General features: G+C 43.7%; 1 protein-coding gene across 1 annotated transcript; it reads left to right on the forward strand.

Annotated features, from left to right (window-relative positions):
- Positions 1 to 11,649, forward strand: LOC139661606 (phosphatidylinositol 3,4,5-trisphosphate 3-phosphatase and dual-specificity protein phosphatase PTEN-like). The gene is given in 11 exon segments (XM_071540107.1): positions 1 to 818; positions 4,919 to 5,003; positions 5,170 to 5,214; positions 5,314 to 5,357; positions 5,587 to 5,825; positions 5,989 to 6,130; positions 8,275 to 8,343; positions 8,850 to 8,945; positions 8,948 to 9,015; positions 9,378 to 9,653; positions 10,527 to 11,649. Coding segments are annotated over 11 exon segments (1,329 nt in total). The 5' UTR covers positions 1 to 739; the 3' UTR covers positions 10,713 to 11,649.
- The last annotated feature ends 2,332 nt before the right edge of the window (positions 11,650 to 13,981 follow it).

Below are 13,981 nucleotides of genomic sequence, written 5' to 3' on the forward strand. Positions count from 1 at the left end.
ATCTTCTTTTTTTCCTTCGGTGGAGGCCGGCCATGATGGGAGCTTGAGAGTTCAGCTGGAGAGAGAGAAACGAGAAAAGAAGATGATTCCCCGGGACGGAACTGTCAAACGAATCTGTGCAGATTTGTGATCTTTGTATAGTCAATATACATTCAAGGTGGAGCCTGTCACTTTTTTCAGATGTGTTTTGGGCAATCAGTCGACGACAATGTTGATTCGTTAGGAGGCTTTTGGATCAAAAAAGGAGGTAGCATTAGCTATTGTTGCTAGCTAGCTGCGCTAGCTAGCTAGTTAGCTAGCGAGCTAGCTACGTTTGAGTGACTGGATACGGGTTTCGGGAACCGGTGAGTTCTCTCTCCCCTCGCTGTCAATCACAGCGACTACGATTGAGCCATCGGCTTGGACCGTGTCTGACATCTAAAGGTTTTCCAGAGGAGAATTGCATGTATTTTATTCGGGGGTGTTTGCAAGACGAATTCCAGGATTGGGAAAGTCGGGCCTGCACGGAGGAGCAGAGCGAGGCCCGTCTTTATGATCCAGAAGAAGCCATTCTAATCCTATCGACAACCACTGCTAGCTCTGCTAGCTAGCTCGTCTTTGCGAGGACCTGCAAAATTCAGAGAGCAGCGAGCGATCGAGAGCAAAGCCATTGCCTGCGTCAGAAACGATCAGACAGCGAATACTAGAAAACCTAGTTTTCATCATTTTTAAACCATAAAGACTCCTATCACTTGCTACAATGGCTGCGATTATAAAAGAAATGGTCAGCCGGAACAAAAGGAGATATCAGGAGGATGGGTTCGACTTGGACTTAACATGTATCCTTCCCAGTATTCCTTATTTCCCCAGCACTCAAGGCATTGATTAGTAATGTTTGATATCTGCATTGATTAGTAGAACTGCAAGCAAATGTCAACTGTCTACAGCTAGGTAGTTAGCTTCCTTGCTACTTAGCTAACTGGCTAGTTGATCAGACAGCACAGCGTTGCTGTCACCAAGCATGTTTGAAAGATGGTGGATCTGTCAAACGAGCACGCATAAATGTCACAATCATATTATTGCTCGCAACCCCCGCCATTCAGCTGGATCTTGGCGTTTGTTAAAATACGACAGAGCATTAATTTACCAATCACCCAGCGGTGGACATTGACAGGGAATAAATGTTCCTAGCTTGAGGTTGTGAAATTGTCAGTGGTATTACTCAAGTCTCAGCAATCATTTTTAACTCTTTCTCTGTGAAGGCAGGTAGATGGTCTCTGAAAAAGCCTTCCACATTTTTTGTCCTATGTCATCATGTACATGTGTTTGGTGATATGCAACTTCAGTGTAAGGTGAGTATGTTCTGGTCTATGATGGCATGTAGAGAAGTAGGAGAAGAATAGCTGTCAAAAGACTAAGGCTGTAGCATAAGACTGTTCCTAATGTAGTCCTCACCTTGCAGAACTATGTTCTGTGTTGAGCAGCCAAATAATGTGATGCTATGTGTGTAATGGATTGCAAGTATTTATTTTTTATTATTAACTGTCCAATTCACACCTTAATTTCCTTTATGGGGACATATTCACTCTAGGTTTAAGCAGTGCTGTTTTAGACACTTCTACAGGGCTAATTTCTAATCTCTGAACACTGATAGTAGTTTACCTGGTTCCATGGTGCAGTATGGCTGGTATACCTGAAGTTGGTACCTGTACATATAGGTGGTAAACCAGATAAGCAGCTTGTCTGGTTGATCATGATGACCAACTAAACGCAAAATCTAGTCCATGACATCATTTAGAGTAGGTCATGGTTATTGCTGTAGCTTTGTATTTCAGGTCGATGTGCACCTGACAATGTATCAGGATCAGAAAACCTTTGTCAACGATCAACGAGATGAGTCTCATAGTTTGGTATGAAAAGTCAAACTTTGGTGTTTTGCCGCTTAACGGCAAGTGAAGAATTGAAGTATTTATGAAGATCGTTTTCTCTGGTTAGTACCAGTACTGTGGTATTAACTCCAGATGAATTGGTTAATGCCTTATTAATTAACTAATCATTTTCTAATTAATGATTTTCTAACTTAACGGAAAGCCATCTGCCAATCACCTTGATCCGAGACTGCTACTATAGAAAAAAAATATAGATAGAAACGACCTACAATAGAACAGATGGCCATAATGTTTGTGGAAATGTAGATGTGGAAATGTGGGCATTGCATTATATTTTTGTCACTTGGTTTTGAGATGTGGTGAATCTGGTGTCATTTTCGGTGGCAGGGTTCAGCGGTTTGTCTCTCAGACAGTTGTGAAGGTATGAAAGGGTGTGCCACTCAAAGTGACATCTTTCTTTGGCTTGAAGTTGAAGTTTCCTCTCGTTCAAATTTTGGGCCCTTTTGGACTATCCCTTTTATCATTTTTGGCATGGTGTCTAAAAACAATATGGGCCCTCTGCAGTTATGTAATGCAGTATCACAGTTCTGGGAATTGCCCTTAAAATAGAGTGCCAGTGATCTTGTATCAGCATTGCTGTCTGAGTGCTCTCTCTCTCTCTCTCTCTGTCTCTCTCTCTCTCTCTCTCTCTCTCTCTCTCTCTCTCTCTCTCTCTCTCTCTCTCTCTCTCTCTCTCTCTCTCTCTCTCTCTCTCTCTCTCTCTCGCCCTCTCACCCACCATCTCTCCTTTGCTCTTTTTCTTTACTACTCCCACTCTAATTCTCTTTCCCTCCCTCCCGCTCACTTGCCCCCTTTCCTCAGCTCTCCTCCTTTCCTGTCCTCCCCACCCCACCCCCTCCTCTCTCAGCTCTCCCTGGTTCCCACTCTCCCTTTTCCCCCTCTCTTGCTCTCAGTTGTGGATTTGGCGTATGCATAGAGCTGAGGCAGGGCTGGCTTTAGAGAAAAGGCGTGCCTGAAACGGCAGGTTTTTTTTTTTTTCCTCCACTTGGAGCTTCCGTCGGGGGTCCCGCATGTGCGTTTCCTCCCAGCTGCAGAGAACGAGCCCCCCATGCCCTGGGCCGAAGCTCTCCTGGGAGCACTGGAGCTTTTTAAAAACACTGAGAATAGTCTGACTGGAATCACTTTGCCAGTAGGTCCAAGGGTTAGAGTAGCCTATTAAAAGGCATAGAAAACTTGCATTTGGTTCCTAATTAGGTCTTTGAGGCATTAATGGAAGTTATTATGATACAGTATGTACAGATATGCTCCTATGTCGTGAGCTACAGGGAAGTAGCTAGGCAGTATGCAAATAATGCCATGGTTTTGCTACTGGGCTTGTTGAATTAATGCAATAGGGCCTGTGTTGTGTTCCTAAAAGCCTATCTTATGAGAATGCATTAGGACAGTTATTGAATCCATCTGACAGGGTTTTGAAGGCAGTTATCTGTTTAGTTTTTCCACGTAAAAATGTTTAGTGGAATTGCATGGATCTTAATAGATTTGTCCATCCTCATACAGTTGACCCCAATCACATGACCTGCATTCAGACTTTTTTTTTTACCAGCAGATCTACTGATTAAACCATGCTCCATGTGTTTGTAGCAAAAAAAAGACAGTTCAGTTCCCTGTGTGTGTGTGTGTGTGTGTGTGCATGTGCATACGCTTGCATGTGCGCACATGAGCAAAGTTGAACATTGTGGAGAGTCAGCCACCCGTTTCTCACCGTACGCTGTCAGTTGCGTGTGTCAAATTTTTCTGACCAGTTAAAAAATGATTTGGCTCTGAAAAATAAGTTCTGCTTGAAATGAAAGAGACACATCCAATTAGAAATATTCAGCCTTTCTATTTCTGACACCGTGACACAGGAAATGTAAGAAAAGGTTGCCCTTTAGTCAGTGGTTAAAGTGTGGAATCCCACAGCTTATGTCGACAAGCAGACTTCAGTTACAGGTAGGCGTTAGAGCCGAGCCTTGAAGACATGCGTGCCAACTCAATTACTCTTTTCACTGCAACATGACACTGATATGTGCCTTTAAGATTGTATGCATATCACAGAGTAATTGGTTATGACATTTTTCCCCACTATCCTACACTGAAATATGGACTCCTGCTCACTGATGTAAGGCGTCTGTAAAGAAGGCAGACAAGGTGTAGCAAGAGCAAGGTGGTGCAGCCAGAAGCTGCATTTGTGGTCAAATTTGGTTGAGTGCAGTTTGTAAAGCACTGCATTCCCCTTGTGTCTTGTCCATCCCTGAATGTGTCGTACAATCACAACCGCTGCATTTGAAGGTCCCCATATTGCATATTGACCTCACCATTTATAACATAATGGATTTTTATCTTTGTCAAAAAGTTTTCTCAGTCTGTGGAGACCAGCGTCTTCATGTTGCCCGCTTTCTGTCTGGTTGATATTCTCCTTGGTTCGGCCGAGCTCGGAAGAGAGATAAGCCCAACATTTGCGATGATCTCAATATAACTTTGGGCTCTAAAAATACATGCAGGTCAGGGAGTGGAGTCTCTCCTAGTGCACCCACATGTGGGCCTGGCTCGAGCGGGAGCACTGTACTCCAGTCCTCTCTGCCTGCTTCTCACAGTCAAGGCCATCTGTCACAACACACACACACAGACTGATCAGAGCCCCTCCTCCGCACTCTCATCTATCCATAACTGTACAATGACACCCTCGTATTGACATTGGCTGAAACGTTTTCACGCTGTGCTGCTCTTGTCCACGTTGTTGGGTAGTTGTGCTGTAACGGCGATTTTTGTTTTTAGGTGCACGTGGTGGAGTTATGTGCAATGTGAAAACTAATGTGCTATTTTAAATTTAATTGTATTCCTTCCATTTTCAGTCTTGTTACATAGTAGTAGTAGTACGCAGAGTTTAGGTATTCCTTGACTGTACTTTGTGGTGTTACAGATGTGTGGTTGGGTGCCTTCATACTGTCTGCAAAGGGCTTGCTTTTCACAGGCATGCACAATGTATATCTCCTTGACCCCTGCTTGAACAGATATCTATCCAAACATCATTGCTATGGGCTTTCCTGCAGAGAGACTCGAAGGCGTGTACAGAAACAATATAGATGATGTTGTACGGTGAGTTATGTTGCCTCAACTTCTGATATTTGAAGTGCGATGTGGACCACGGAAAAGGGAAATGCTGAATGTCAGCAAAGAGATGTTTGCATTTCCTTAATTTGCTTATATAGGCCCACTTAGTCTGATATATATTCTGACTGGTTTTGTTCTTTTCCTGCAACAGGTTTCTCGACTCAAAGCATAAAAACCATTACAAAATCTACAACCTGTAAGTGTCCCGCAGAATGTTCATACCTGAGCTGCTTTCTGTTTACTTAGTAACTTCCCTCTGTGTGATTGCTGACTGGATTTGTTCTTCCCATTTCAGCTGCGCAGAAAGACACTACGATGCTGCCAAATTTAACTGCAGAGGTAGGCCGTCTCGCACATGCTACAGACACATTCCCTCCATTGCAAAGTCTCACATTATGCCTGACCTGAAAGCCTGACAAACACAAGGTCATTGAAGTCTCTCTCTGCTGTCCACTGTGCCTTTTCTCCCCTTTCTGTCTTCTCTGACCCGTCTGGTGCCGTCTTCCCCTCTCACCCTCTTTCTCTCGCTCTGCTCCTTTGTGTGCATCTGCGTCCCTTCACACATCAGTTGCACAGTATCCCTTCGAAGACCACAACCCGCCTCAGCTGGAGCTGATAAAGCCGTTTTGCGAAGACCTGGACCAGTGGCTCAGCGAGGATGACAATCACGTGGCGGCCATCCACTGTAAGGCTGGGAAGGGCCGCACTGGAGTGATGATCTGCGCCTATCTCCTCCACCGTGGCAAATTCCAGGAGGCCCAAGAAGCACTTGACTTCTATGGCGAAGTCAGGACAAGGGACAAGAAGGTGAGTCACTGATCAAGGACATGTGTACCACTTCACTTTAGATCAGTTAATGTGTGCACACAGGAAAGAGAAGGCCATTTGTAGATTCTTTTCAGTAAAAAAACAATGATTTGATGACTTGTGTAGGGAAAGGATCCCTAAGCATTTGTTTTTGTTGTTGCAGGGAGTAACGATCCCCAGCCAGCGTCGCTACGTCTATTACTACAGCTACCTACTGAAGAATCAGCTGGAGTACAAGCCGGTGGCGCTCCTCTTCCACAAAATGGTGTTCGAGACTCTCCCCATGTTCAGCGGGGGCACCTGCAGTGAGTCACACTCATGTTCAACTTTAACTCCAGCTAGGGCGTAGGCATGCATACCGCTGTTCAAATGGAACAGGAGCCTTGGATGTGTTGTGCACAGCAGGGCTCACCCACGCTACAGTTTAAGCACTATGGAACAGGTCATCCTCTGTGGTTAGAGTCGAGTCGTCCTCTGCCAAGGTTTTGAAACGATATCAAATGTGACTGAATTCACTGTATTATTTTTGGACCTTTGACTAACAAGGGCAGCTTCTTATTGATTAGGTTGGAGAAACAGCCAGTTACCTAAATTCCCCTTTTTGCGTCTTTCAACAAGGCCAAGTTTTAACTGCCTGGTTGAAAAAAAAAAAAGACATGTTGGATCAGACCTTGTCTGTTTGTCATATTGAAATTTTCACAATGTTATTAGGACCGTAGTAACCCTGTTTTTTGTTGTTTTTTTCATTGACACCCCTTGCTGAAGAAAAGCACATGCACACAGAAATTGCCTGTGTATAAATTTAATAGCCTAGCAAGCAAGCTACACATTATCTGCAAAATCAGGCAAGGAAGTATTTGAGCTCTGTCATTTTCCCTTATTAGGTGCTCAGGAGGAGCACCTCTATAAGAGTCGGGCTCTGTGTGTGCGTTTGTTCGTTCATTTGCTGGTGTTTGACGCTTTTTTCCGTGCGCACTGCTTAGAGGAATTACAGTGTGCTTTCTTTAGGCACCGCAAAGCCCTGCAAAAGGAAATGCAGTGTGCACCTGTACACCAGGCAGTACAGTAGAAGTCAAATGAGCATCAACCAACTCAAGGCTGGTGTGCTCTACATCTACATACCAGGAAGTAGCTAGTGATTTTCTAACCGTATTGGCTTGTAAGGCAACACATGAATTCAATATTTTTTTCAGTGATTCTCTTAGCTGCAGCAACACTGTGCTACCACAGCACTTTGGTGTTAACAGGTGGAGTTTTTAAAGCCACTGTAGTTTCACTCCCTCAGATCATGCATATGTACATATTACTGCATGTTTATTACTTTAGCTTGAGCAGTATGACTTGGTTGTAAAATAATTTGTATTCAATCAGTGGCAGTTGGTATCTCTGGTTTCAGTGGCGCAGACAAACAAATCAGCAATCTGACCCACGGTTTGCTTGATCCTAAAAGGGAATGCTCAAATCAAGACCAAAAATCAGTTGATATGATTAAACTTTAATGACCCCCATGGGGAAATTTGGCATTGCTCATATAGTGTGTGTGGTTGGAGCCTTGGTAAAATTTCAAACCAGATAACTCTGATTTTCACCTTTCACTGATCTTAAAGTAATTTAATCTCATAGTCCGTATCCTTCATTTCTCAGAATCTTAATTCTGTGCATGTATTTCTGTGCATTTTCTATCACAAACTGTTCCACAGTGGTTTCCTCAGAGATAAATGATGCTCCATCTTAGTCTATGAGGGGGAGAAAAAATGAAATAATCCTGTTTCCTGCTCAAATGTGTCTGAGTCACAGAAGTTTGCCCTCTTCATGTACCTGAATATGTCAATTTTAGACTGCTGTCCTTCAGAAATGTAACTCTTCTTTCTTGATATTTCTGTGGCCTTTTCACCCTAACACCTGACTGTGCTAAACTGCCCTGACTGCATTGATCCTTCTCTTTTCGTCTAACTCCTCCTTAAAAAGGCCCTATTCTGAGTTTGACATCTTGCTCTCTACATGGACACACACACCACTTTTTTTTCTAGCTTCAGGTCTTAGCCCACCACAGTAATAAAAAAAGGCCTATTTTGAAGACAAGCTAATTTGATAACATTATCTGTTATGAAGGGCCCATCAGACATTACTGTTTGCTCAATTCACCCAGGAAAAATCCTGTTAATGTGGTTGTTTGAGACTCTCTGCAGTCTCAAGTTCCTTCTTTTTCCTTCCCCTTTATATTTGTGTATCTTACAATACACCGAGTCCCTTTTGTTATTGACTGAGTGAAAATGTCCATCTCCACTTTAGAGCCACATTTGTTGTCTTTAAGCTGTGTGGATGCAAATGGACATACTTGCTGTGTGTACATATATGTGTAGAGCTCTGTGTGTGTGCCTGCTGTGCTGTCAAGCCCCTGACAGGCCAGCCGGGCCCGTTTGTGATAATCTCCTTCTTTCTCTCTAAGGGGACAGTACCGTTAAAAACAGGAGCGAGCCGACCCCTCAGGGCTTCAAGAAAGGGAATTGGCATTGGGGTAAATGAGCCTTTCATCCATTATTATTTCACTCATTTGCTTTCATTTGGCCCCAGAGATCCACCAGACAGGACCAGTGTAAGGTAGACATGTTGCCTTGCAGGATAAGAATAGCTTACAGGTATATGAACAAATCCCCCACCCCCGACCCCAAGAAGACATTCACAATTCTTATAGATGCAACGTGTTGCGTTGGTCTTGGACCAAGACCGTGACTGTCTATCAGAATAGGGTCCTATGTCTTTGGTTCTGGGTCTCTTTGGGTGTTATATTTGTGGTCTGTTATTTTCCCTTTCTCCTCCTTAATTTTGAGACCATGTTTTGCCACTTTCTGTTCATTGGGGGGTGTTTGCTTTTTTTCTGTCAAACTCATGATAATAACACTGGTATCCTGTCTTGCTCTCTGGTTCACCCCCTGCTCCTCTATCACTTTTGTTTGGTCTCTTTCTTTCTCTCCCTCACAATCTCTCACAAACTTGCCCCATGCAACGTTGACACTTTTGCAGATCCCCAATTTGTGGTCTACCAACTCAAAGTCAAGATCCACACCTCCAACCCTGCTCACACACGGCGCGAGGACAAGCACATGTTATTCGAATTCCCCAGCCGCTGCCAGTTTGTGGAGACATCAAAGTGGAGTTCTTCCATAAACAAAATAAGATGATGAAGAAGGTTCGTTGTTTGTTTGTGTGTGCTCTAATAGCTTATATACTTGTTATATACTTGTGCTGCCATTCTGTGTCCCGTTTCCTATAATCATAATCTAGTGTTGGGGCTTTTACCAGATGCCATTTAGCATCATTCGATTGATCCATGTCCCTGATGTCTACTCTTTTGATCATGAAGGGCTTATTTCTCCTCATTGTTGATTTCTATAGTGTCTATTAGATATAGAACAATGAACTGCAGTTTACTGGCTTCACTTGGTTGGTTACCCACTGTTCTGTTGTTTCAGAGATTGAGACCAGAAACTCTTCATATCTTCCAGCCCCCCTTCTCATTTCATCTCCACATTTCTCGTATCTGCCCTTCAGGACAAAATGTTTCACTTCTGGGTGAACACCTTTTTCATCCCTGGACCAGAGGAGAGCGGGGAGAAGGTGGAGAACGGGACGGTGGTGAACGACGTGGACAGCCTGGCTAGCCAGCAGACCGGACCGGGCCAGGGTCAGGGCCAGCCGCAGGGCCAGCCGCAGAGCGCCGAGCGCAGGGACAGCGACAGGGACTACCTCATCCTGGGGCTCACTAAGAACGACTTGGACAAGGCCAACAAAGACAAAGCTAATCGCTACTTCTCGCCAAACTTCAAGGTGAGCATGGGCAGACGCAGGCGGGATTTACATCTACTTCAGATTTTAGTTGGCTAAAAGGATTGATAGTTATTTGTAAGTCTATAATAAATACATAAGTTAATAAGTTTCTCGCTTTGCTGTCAAATCCAATCAAATATTGTACTTATTTACTTTTCTACCCATGATTCTTTTTTTCCTACATTACTTTCATGGAAGGTGATGAAATTAGTAATTTTAAAGCTGGAATCCGGGACTTTTTTCCATTAATAAGTAATTTTATCCATCTGGACTGTAGAGTCAGGTTACACAATACCAGTTGGCAGTGTTACCATGGTTGGAGACACTCTCCATAGACCACTATTGAAATTTGGACCGGGTAGGACAAATGTCTTTTAACTATCCAGCTAACATCAGCCAACACAGGTTAGCTGCGCTGGGTAGCTGAGTGCCGCTCTGCCGCAAGCTAGTTGGCATACTAGCCAACCCAAAGAGCTTAAATTGAAAATAATTTTTGGCCAACCTGACTTATGTGCTAGTAGCACACACTGTACACTGCTGCACACCAACTGCCGCACTGTATGCTTAGCAGCAGCGATGTAGCTTATTACCTAATTTCATTACAGTCACTGAAAGACAACTTACCTGGTCTATGGAAGACATTTTTCTAGCGTGGGAGCTATTTACTGTTGAACTGATGACACACTAGCGACTTGTAATTGATAATAATTGATAATTTCGTGGTTGTCTGGTTGTAGTCCGAACATCATTTCAAATACTTTTCGCTGCCAGAGGGGGAGACAAATCGGAAAAATCCCGGATTTCAGCTTTAAATCATTTTAATGAATTCCTTGCATAGGCTGATGTCCACTCTCTTGTCATTTGCTCTTTCAGGTGAAGTTGTATTTCACGAAAACCGTGGAGGAGCCTTCGAATTCTGAGGCAAGCACTTCGACATCCGTCACTCCGGACGTTAGCGACAATGAGCCAGACCATTATCGATATTCCGACACCACTGACTCTGATCCGGAAAATGAACCTTTTGACGAGGAGCAGCACACACAGATCACGAAAGTGTGAACTCTTTTTAACAGGAAGAGAAGAAAATATACACCATGAAAAAAAGGAGAAAACTTGAATATAAACTCAAAAGAAGAACCTTTGTCCCTTCCCTCCCCCAGACGGCAATAGAATATCATCATGTCAAATGCCAATTTTAGGGAAAAAAAGATGAATATCCTGACCAATATATTGTTTTTATTATTCTTTTTTCTTTGGCACGGCCGTGTACCATGTGCGAGGTATCGACACTGTTGCCCCGTGGGAAAAGGTGCTGTAGCTCTAAAAATGTGTTTATATATATATACATACGCATATGTATATACATATATACATGCATATATAAACAAACTTTTTTTGTGTCAAAGACAATGGAAAGAGTACCACAATCAGGAGACGGGAGTTGAAGTGTGGGAGAAGTTAGAATGATATACTAGGACTATGCTGCTCCTTCTCCTGTCTAAACCAAGGCCAGTGCTGCAGTCACTTTGTTTCTCTCCCTCTTCTCCTCCTCCTCCTCTCATCTTCTACTCTCCCTCCCCTCCACCCCCCCCCCACCCCCCTCCTTCCTCCCTCCCTCCCTCCCTCCTCCCTCCCTTCCTATCCTCCTTTACTGTGAATGCTTCTTGTGCTCTTTGCAGGCTGTCTCACGTGACTTTTGGCCTTTGTGCAGTGCAAACTGCATGCGGGCAGTGGGTTGGGGGTGGGCGGGGTTATGAAGAGGCTGTGATGATGTCTAAAGCATTGCCATTCCTTTTCCCACTGTGTATACGTTAAATTATGCAGAACAAGGCATCCCATGTAATTGTCAATGTTTTTTTATCCTAAGATAATAAAAATATAATACACGAAACAGCAGGGAGACAAGTGTTTGCAATAATGTCAACACTACATTTAAAGGACAATGGTGGTGTGCATGTATTGGAATTGGCGTCCATCCCTAATAAATGTATGCAATGTTGTCTTTTCTTAAAGAAACCAGCTTTGAGATGTGTCTTCTGCGTGGGGTTCCCCAATGCTTTGAGTCATAAAAGGCTTTCTGGTGTGCTCAGGCAATTACATCACAGGTTTATGTAATAGTCCCCTTTGCCGTTTGCAGCTATGAAAATGAATTCTACTGTACAATTTGTAATATGCAGTTGCAAAGTCATCCAATGGTGATGCCAGCACAGTTATTGCTTTTCAACAATGTGTTTTTGACTTGACACCATTACTTTCAACTGAAGCCTTTAATATAAGTGATGGCACCCAGACCCCATAATTTAAATGTTGCACAAATGAGTTGGTGTATATGGAGTGAGTCGGGGAGGTAGATGTGCATGAGCTCTGCGCTTGATGTGAAAAATGCTATAAAGCAGGTTGCTGTTACAGCTGCTGGAACTATGTTAGCTGTAACTTCCTGCTTTAAAGGTCAGCACTACAAATAGAGGGTGGGACCTGAGGTGGGGAAGTGATGGAGGGATTATTATTAAAGTACAACTGAGGGCAAAGAGCCCACTTTGGAGAGTTCAAACAAAGAACATTAACTCGACCAGTGGCTGAGCTTTTACATTTATGGCATTACACTTTGATCAGTGGGACAGGGTGACTGTAAATCTGCAGTCAATTTTGTGCAGTTATCCCTTGGTGGAGAGGCTATATACAGCAAAGAGAAACCAAACGCTAAATACCGATAGTTCATGTTGATGCACTTGGTTTTTTGTCGTAAATCTGACTCCCGGTGAGATAGTTGACAGTCAAAAGACCGGGGTTGGGTTCAGTTAAGAAAAGTCAAAAATGCCAAGTAAAACTGCACTTCACACAATTGAGCTTTCGTTCTGCATAGTTTATAAATCAGATATTTCAGACTTTGAGACAGCCAAGCAATCTGATAGGTCAACGGCACATTCCATTTCTTGAACCGATTGACTCGAATGTGAATTGACCCCAACCCTGGTAAAGACATTAACATACTTATTTGCGAGACAATATCGGCCTGACTTCATACCAAACCGCCAGCATTGCATGCAGTGCGGCTGCTGTCGGGTCCAGAGGCGTTGTGCAGACGAAATGAGAGGAGGAAGGGATGGGCAGCGGGCCTGGAGGGAGGCGCCCCGGGCCGGCGTGCACAGGCCCCGACTCCCCAAATGAAACCGTAACAGGATTAACGACCATGTCACTGTGATAGGAGACAGGGAGTGGCAAGACCCTGGCTAAAGCATGGCCCAGAGTCCCCAGATAATAAAATAAAATATGAATTTAATATATATATACACATAAATATGAAAAAAAGTGTTCCACCCCCAGAGGCAGTCAGTCACATAATCCCCTTCTGCTCTATTAAGACTTGGTCCCCGGTTCTCTCGTGTTGATAGAGACATCAAAGCCAACCAGCGCGCCGACAAATGAGACGGGCAACAGTCGCAAGGGCCCGACTGTAATTGGCTGAGCTGAGAAGGAGGGAGAGAAGCAAGGGGAGAGAGAGAGAGAGAGAGACTGGTAGATTAATAATGAATGTGCTGTGCTGGGTTGTGTGAGAGACCAGAGAGATGCCTTAGCTCTCCACAGGCAGGCGAGACTGAAGTGAATGAAGAGACCGGCTTCACTGGAGGGGGGAGCTCAAGCTAGAGAGTCCACCTACCCCCTCCCAAACCGCCCCCCCTACCCCACACCCCACCCACTCCTCACCCATGGCAGAGGCATCTGAAATATTAATCCAATCAATATACAGCTTCATTTGTATGTTTTGATCGTTGACTTTCCTGAAGATAAGTGCTTTTTTGTTTGTTTTGTTTTATTTTTATTTTTTTTACATCAGTACCAGTAAATAAGATGAGACAAAGGAGCAGGAGATTTTGGAAGAATAATATCTGCTTTCCAAACAGAACACATAAGACAATCCATTAAGCACATTCTCTCCGAATGAATATCTGTACATGATCAATACACAGATGCGTGTACGCATGTGTTTTTGCTCTACCATTTGTATTTCCTACATATGTTCTTTATCTTCTACAATGTGGGTCATGCATTTTACATCCAACAGCAGCTCATTGCGACAGTACGATAGGATAAAGGCATCACATATATGACAAGTCGCTCCTGATCCTGAATCTGTTCTTCCAGCTTGTCTCTCTCCTCCTCTGTTTCTGTCAGTGAGCCCGATATTCCCCATTCCATGCATCAAACAACTGTACTGTGAAAAAAAAAAAAAAAAGCCAACACCAAATACACCGAGATTTAAGCGTAGTATTATGACCAAATGGGGGGGTCAGTCTGGCCTACAAAGAGAAGATAAGCCCAAGCTGGTA

Source organism: Centroberyx affinis, unplaced genomic scaffold (assembly GCF_046629955.1).
Source record: "Centroberyx affinis isolate AG114_WGS23_722 - 3 ecotype Tasmania unplaced genomic scaffold, CSIRO-AGI_Caff_v1 ptg003562l_1, whole genome shotgun sequence".
In the NCBI taxonomy this organism is placed as follows: Eukaryota; Metazoa; Chordata; class Actinopteri; order Beryciformes; family Berycidae; genus Centroberyx; species Centroberyx affinis.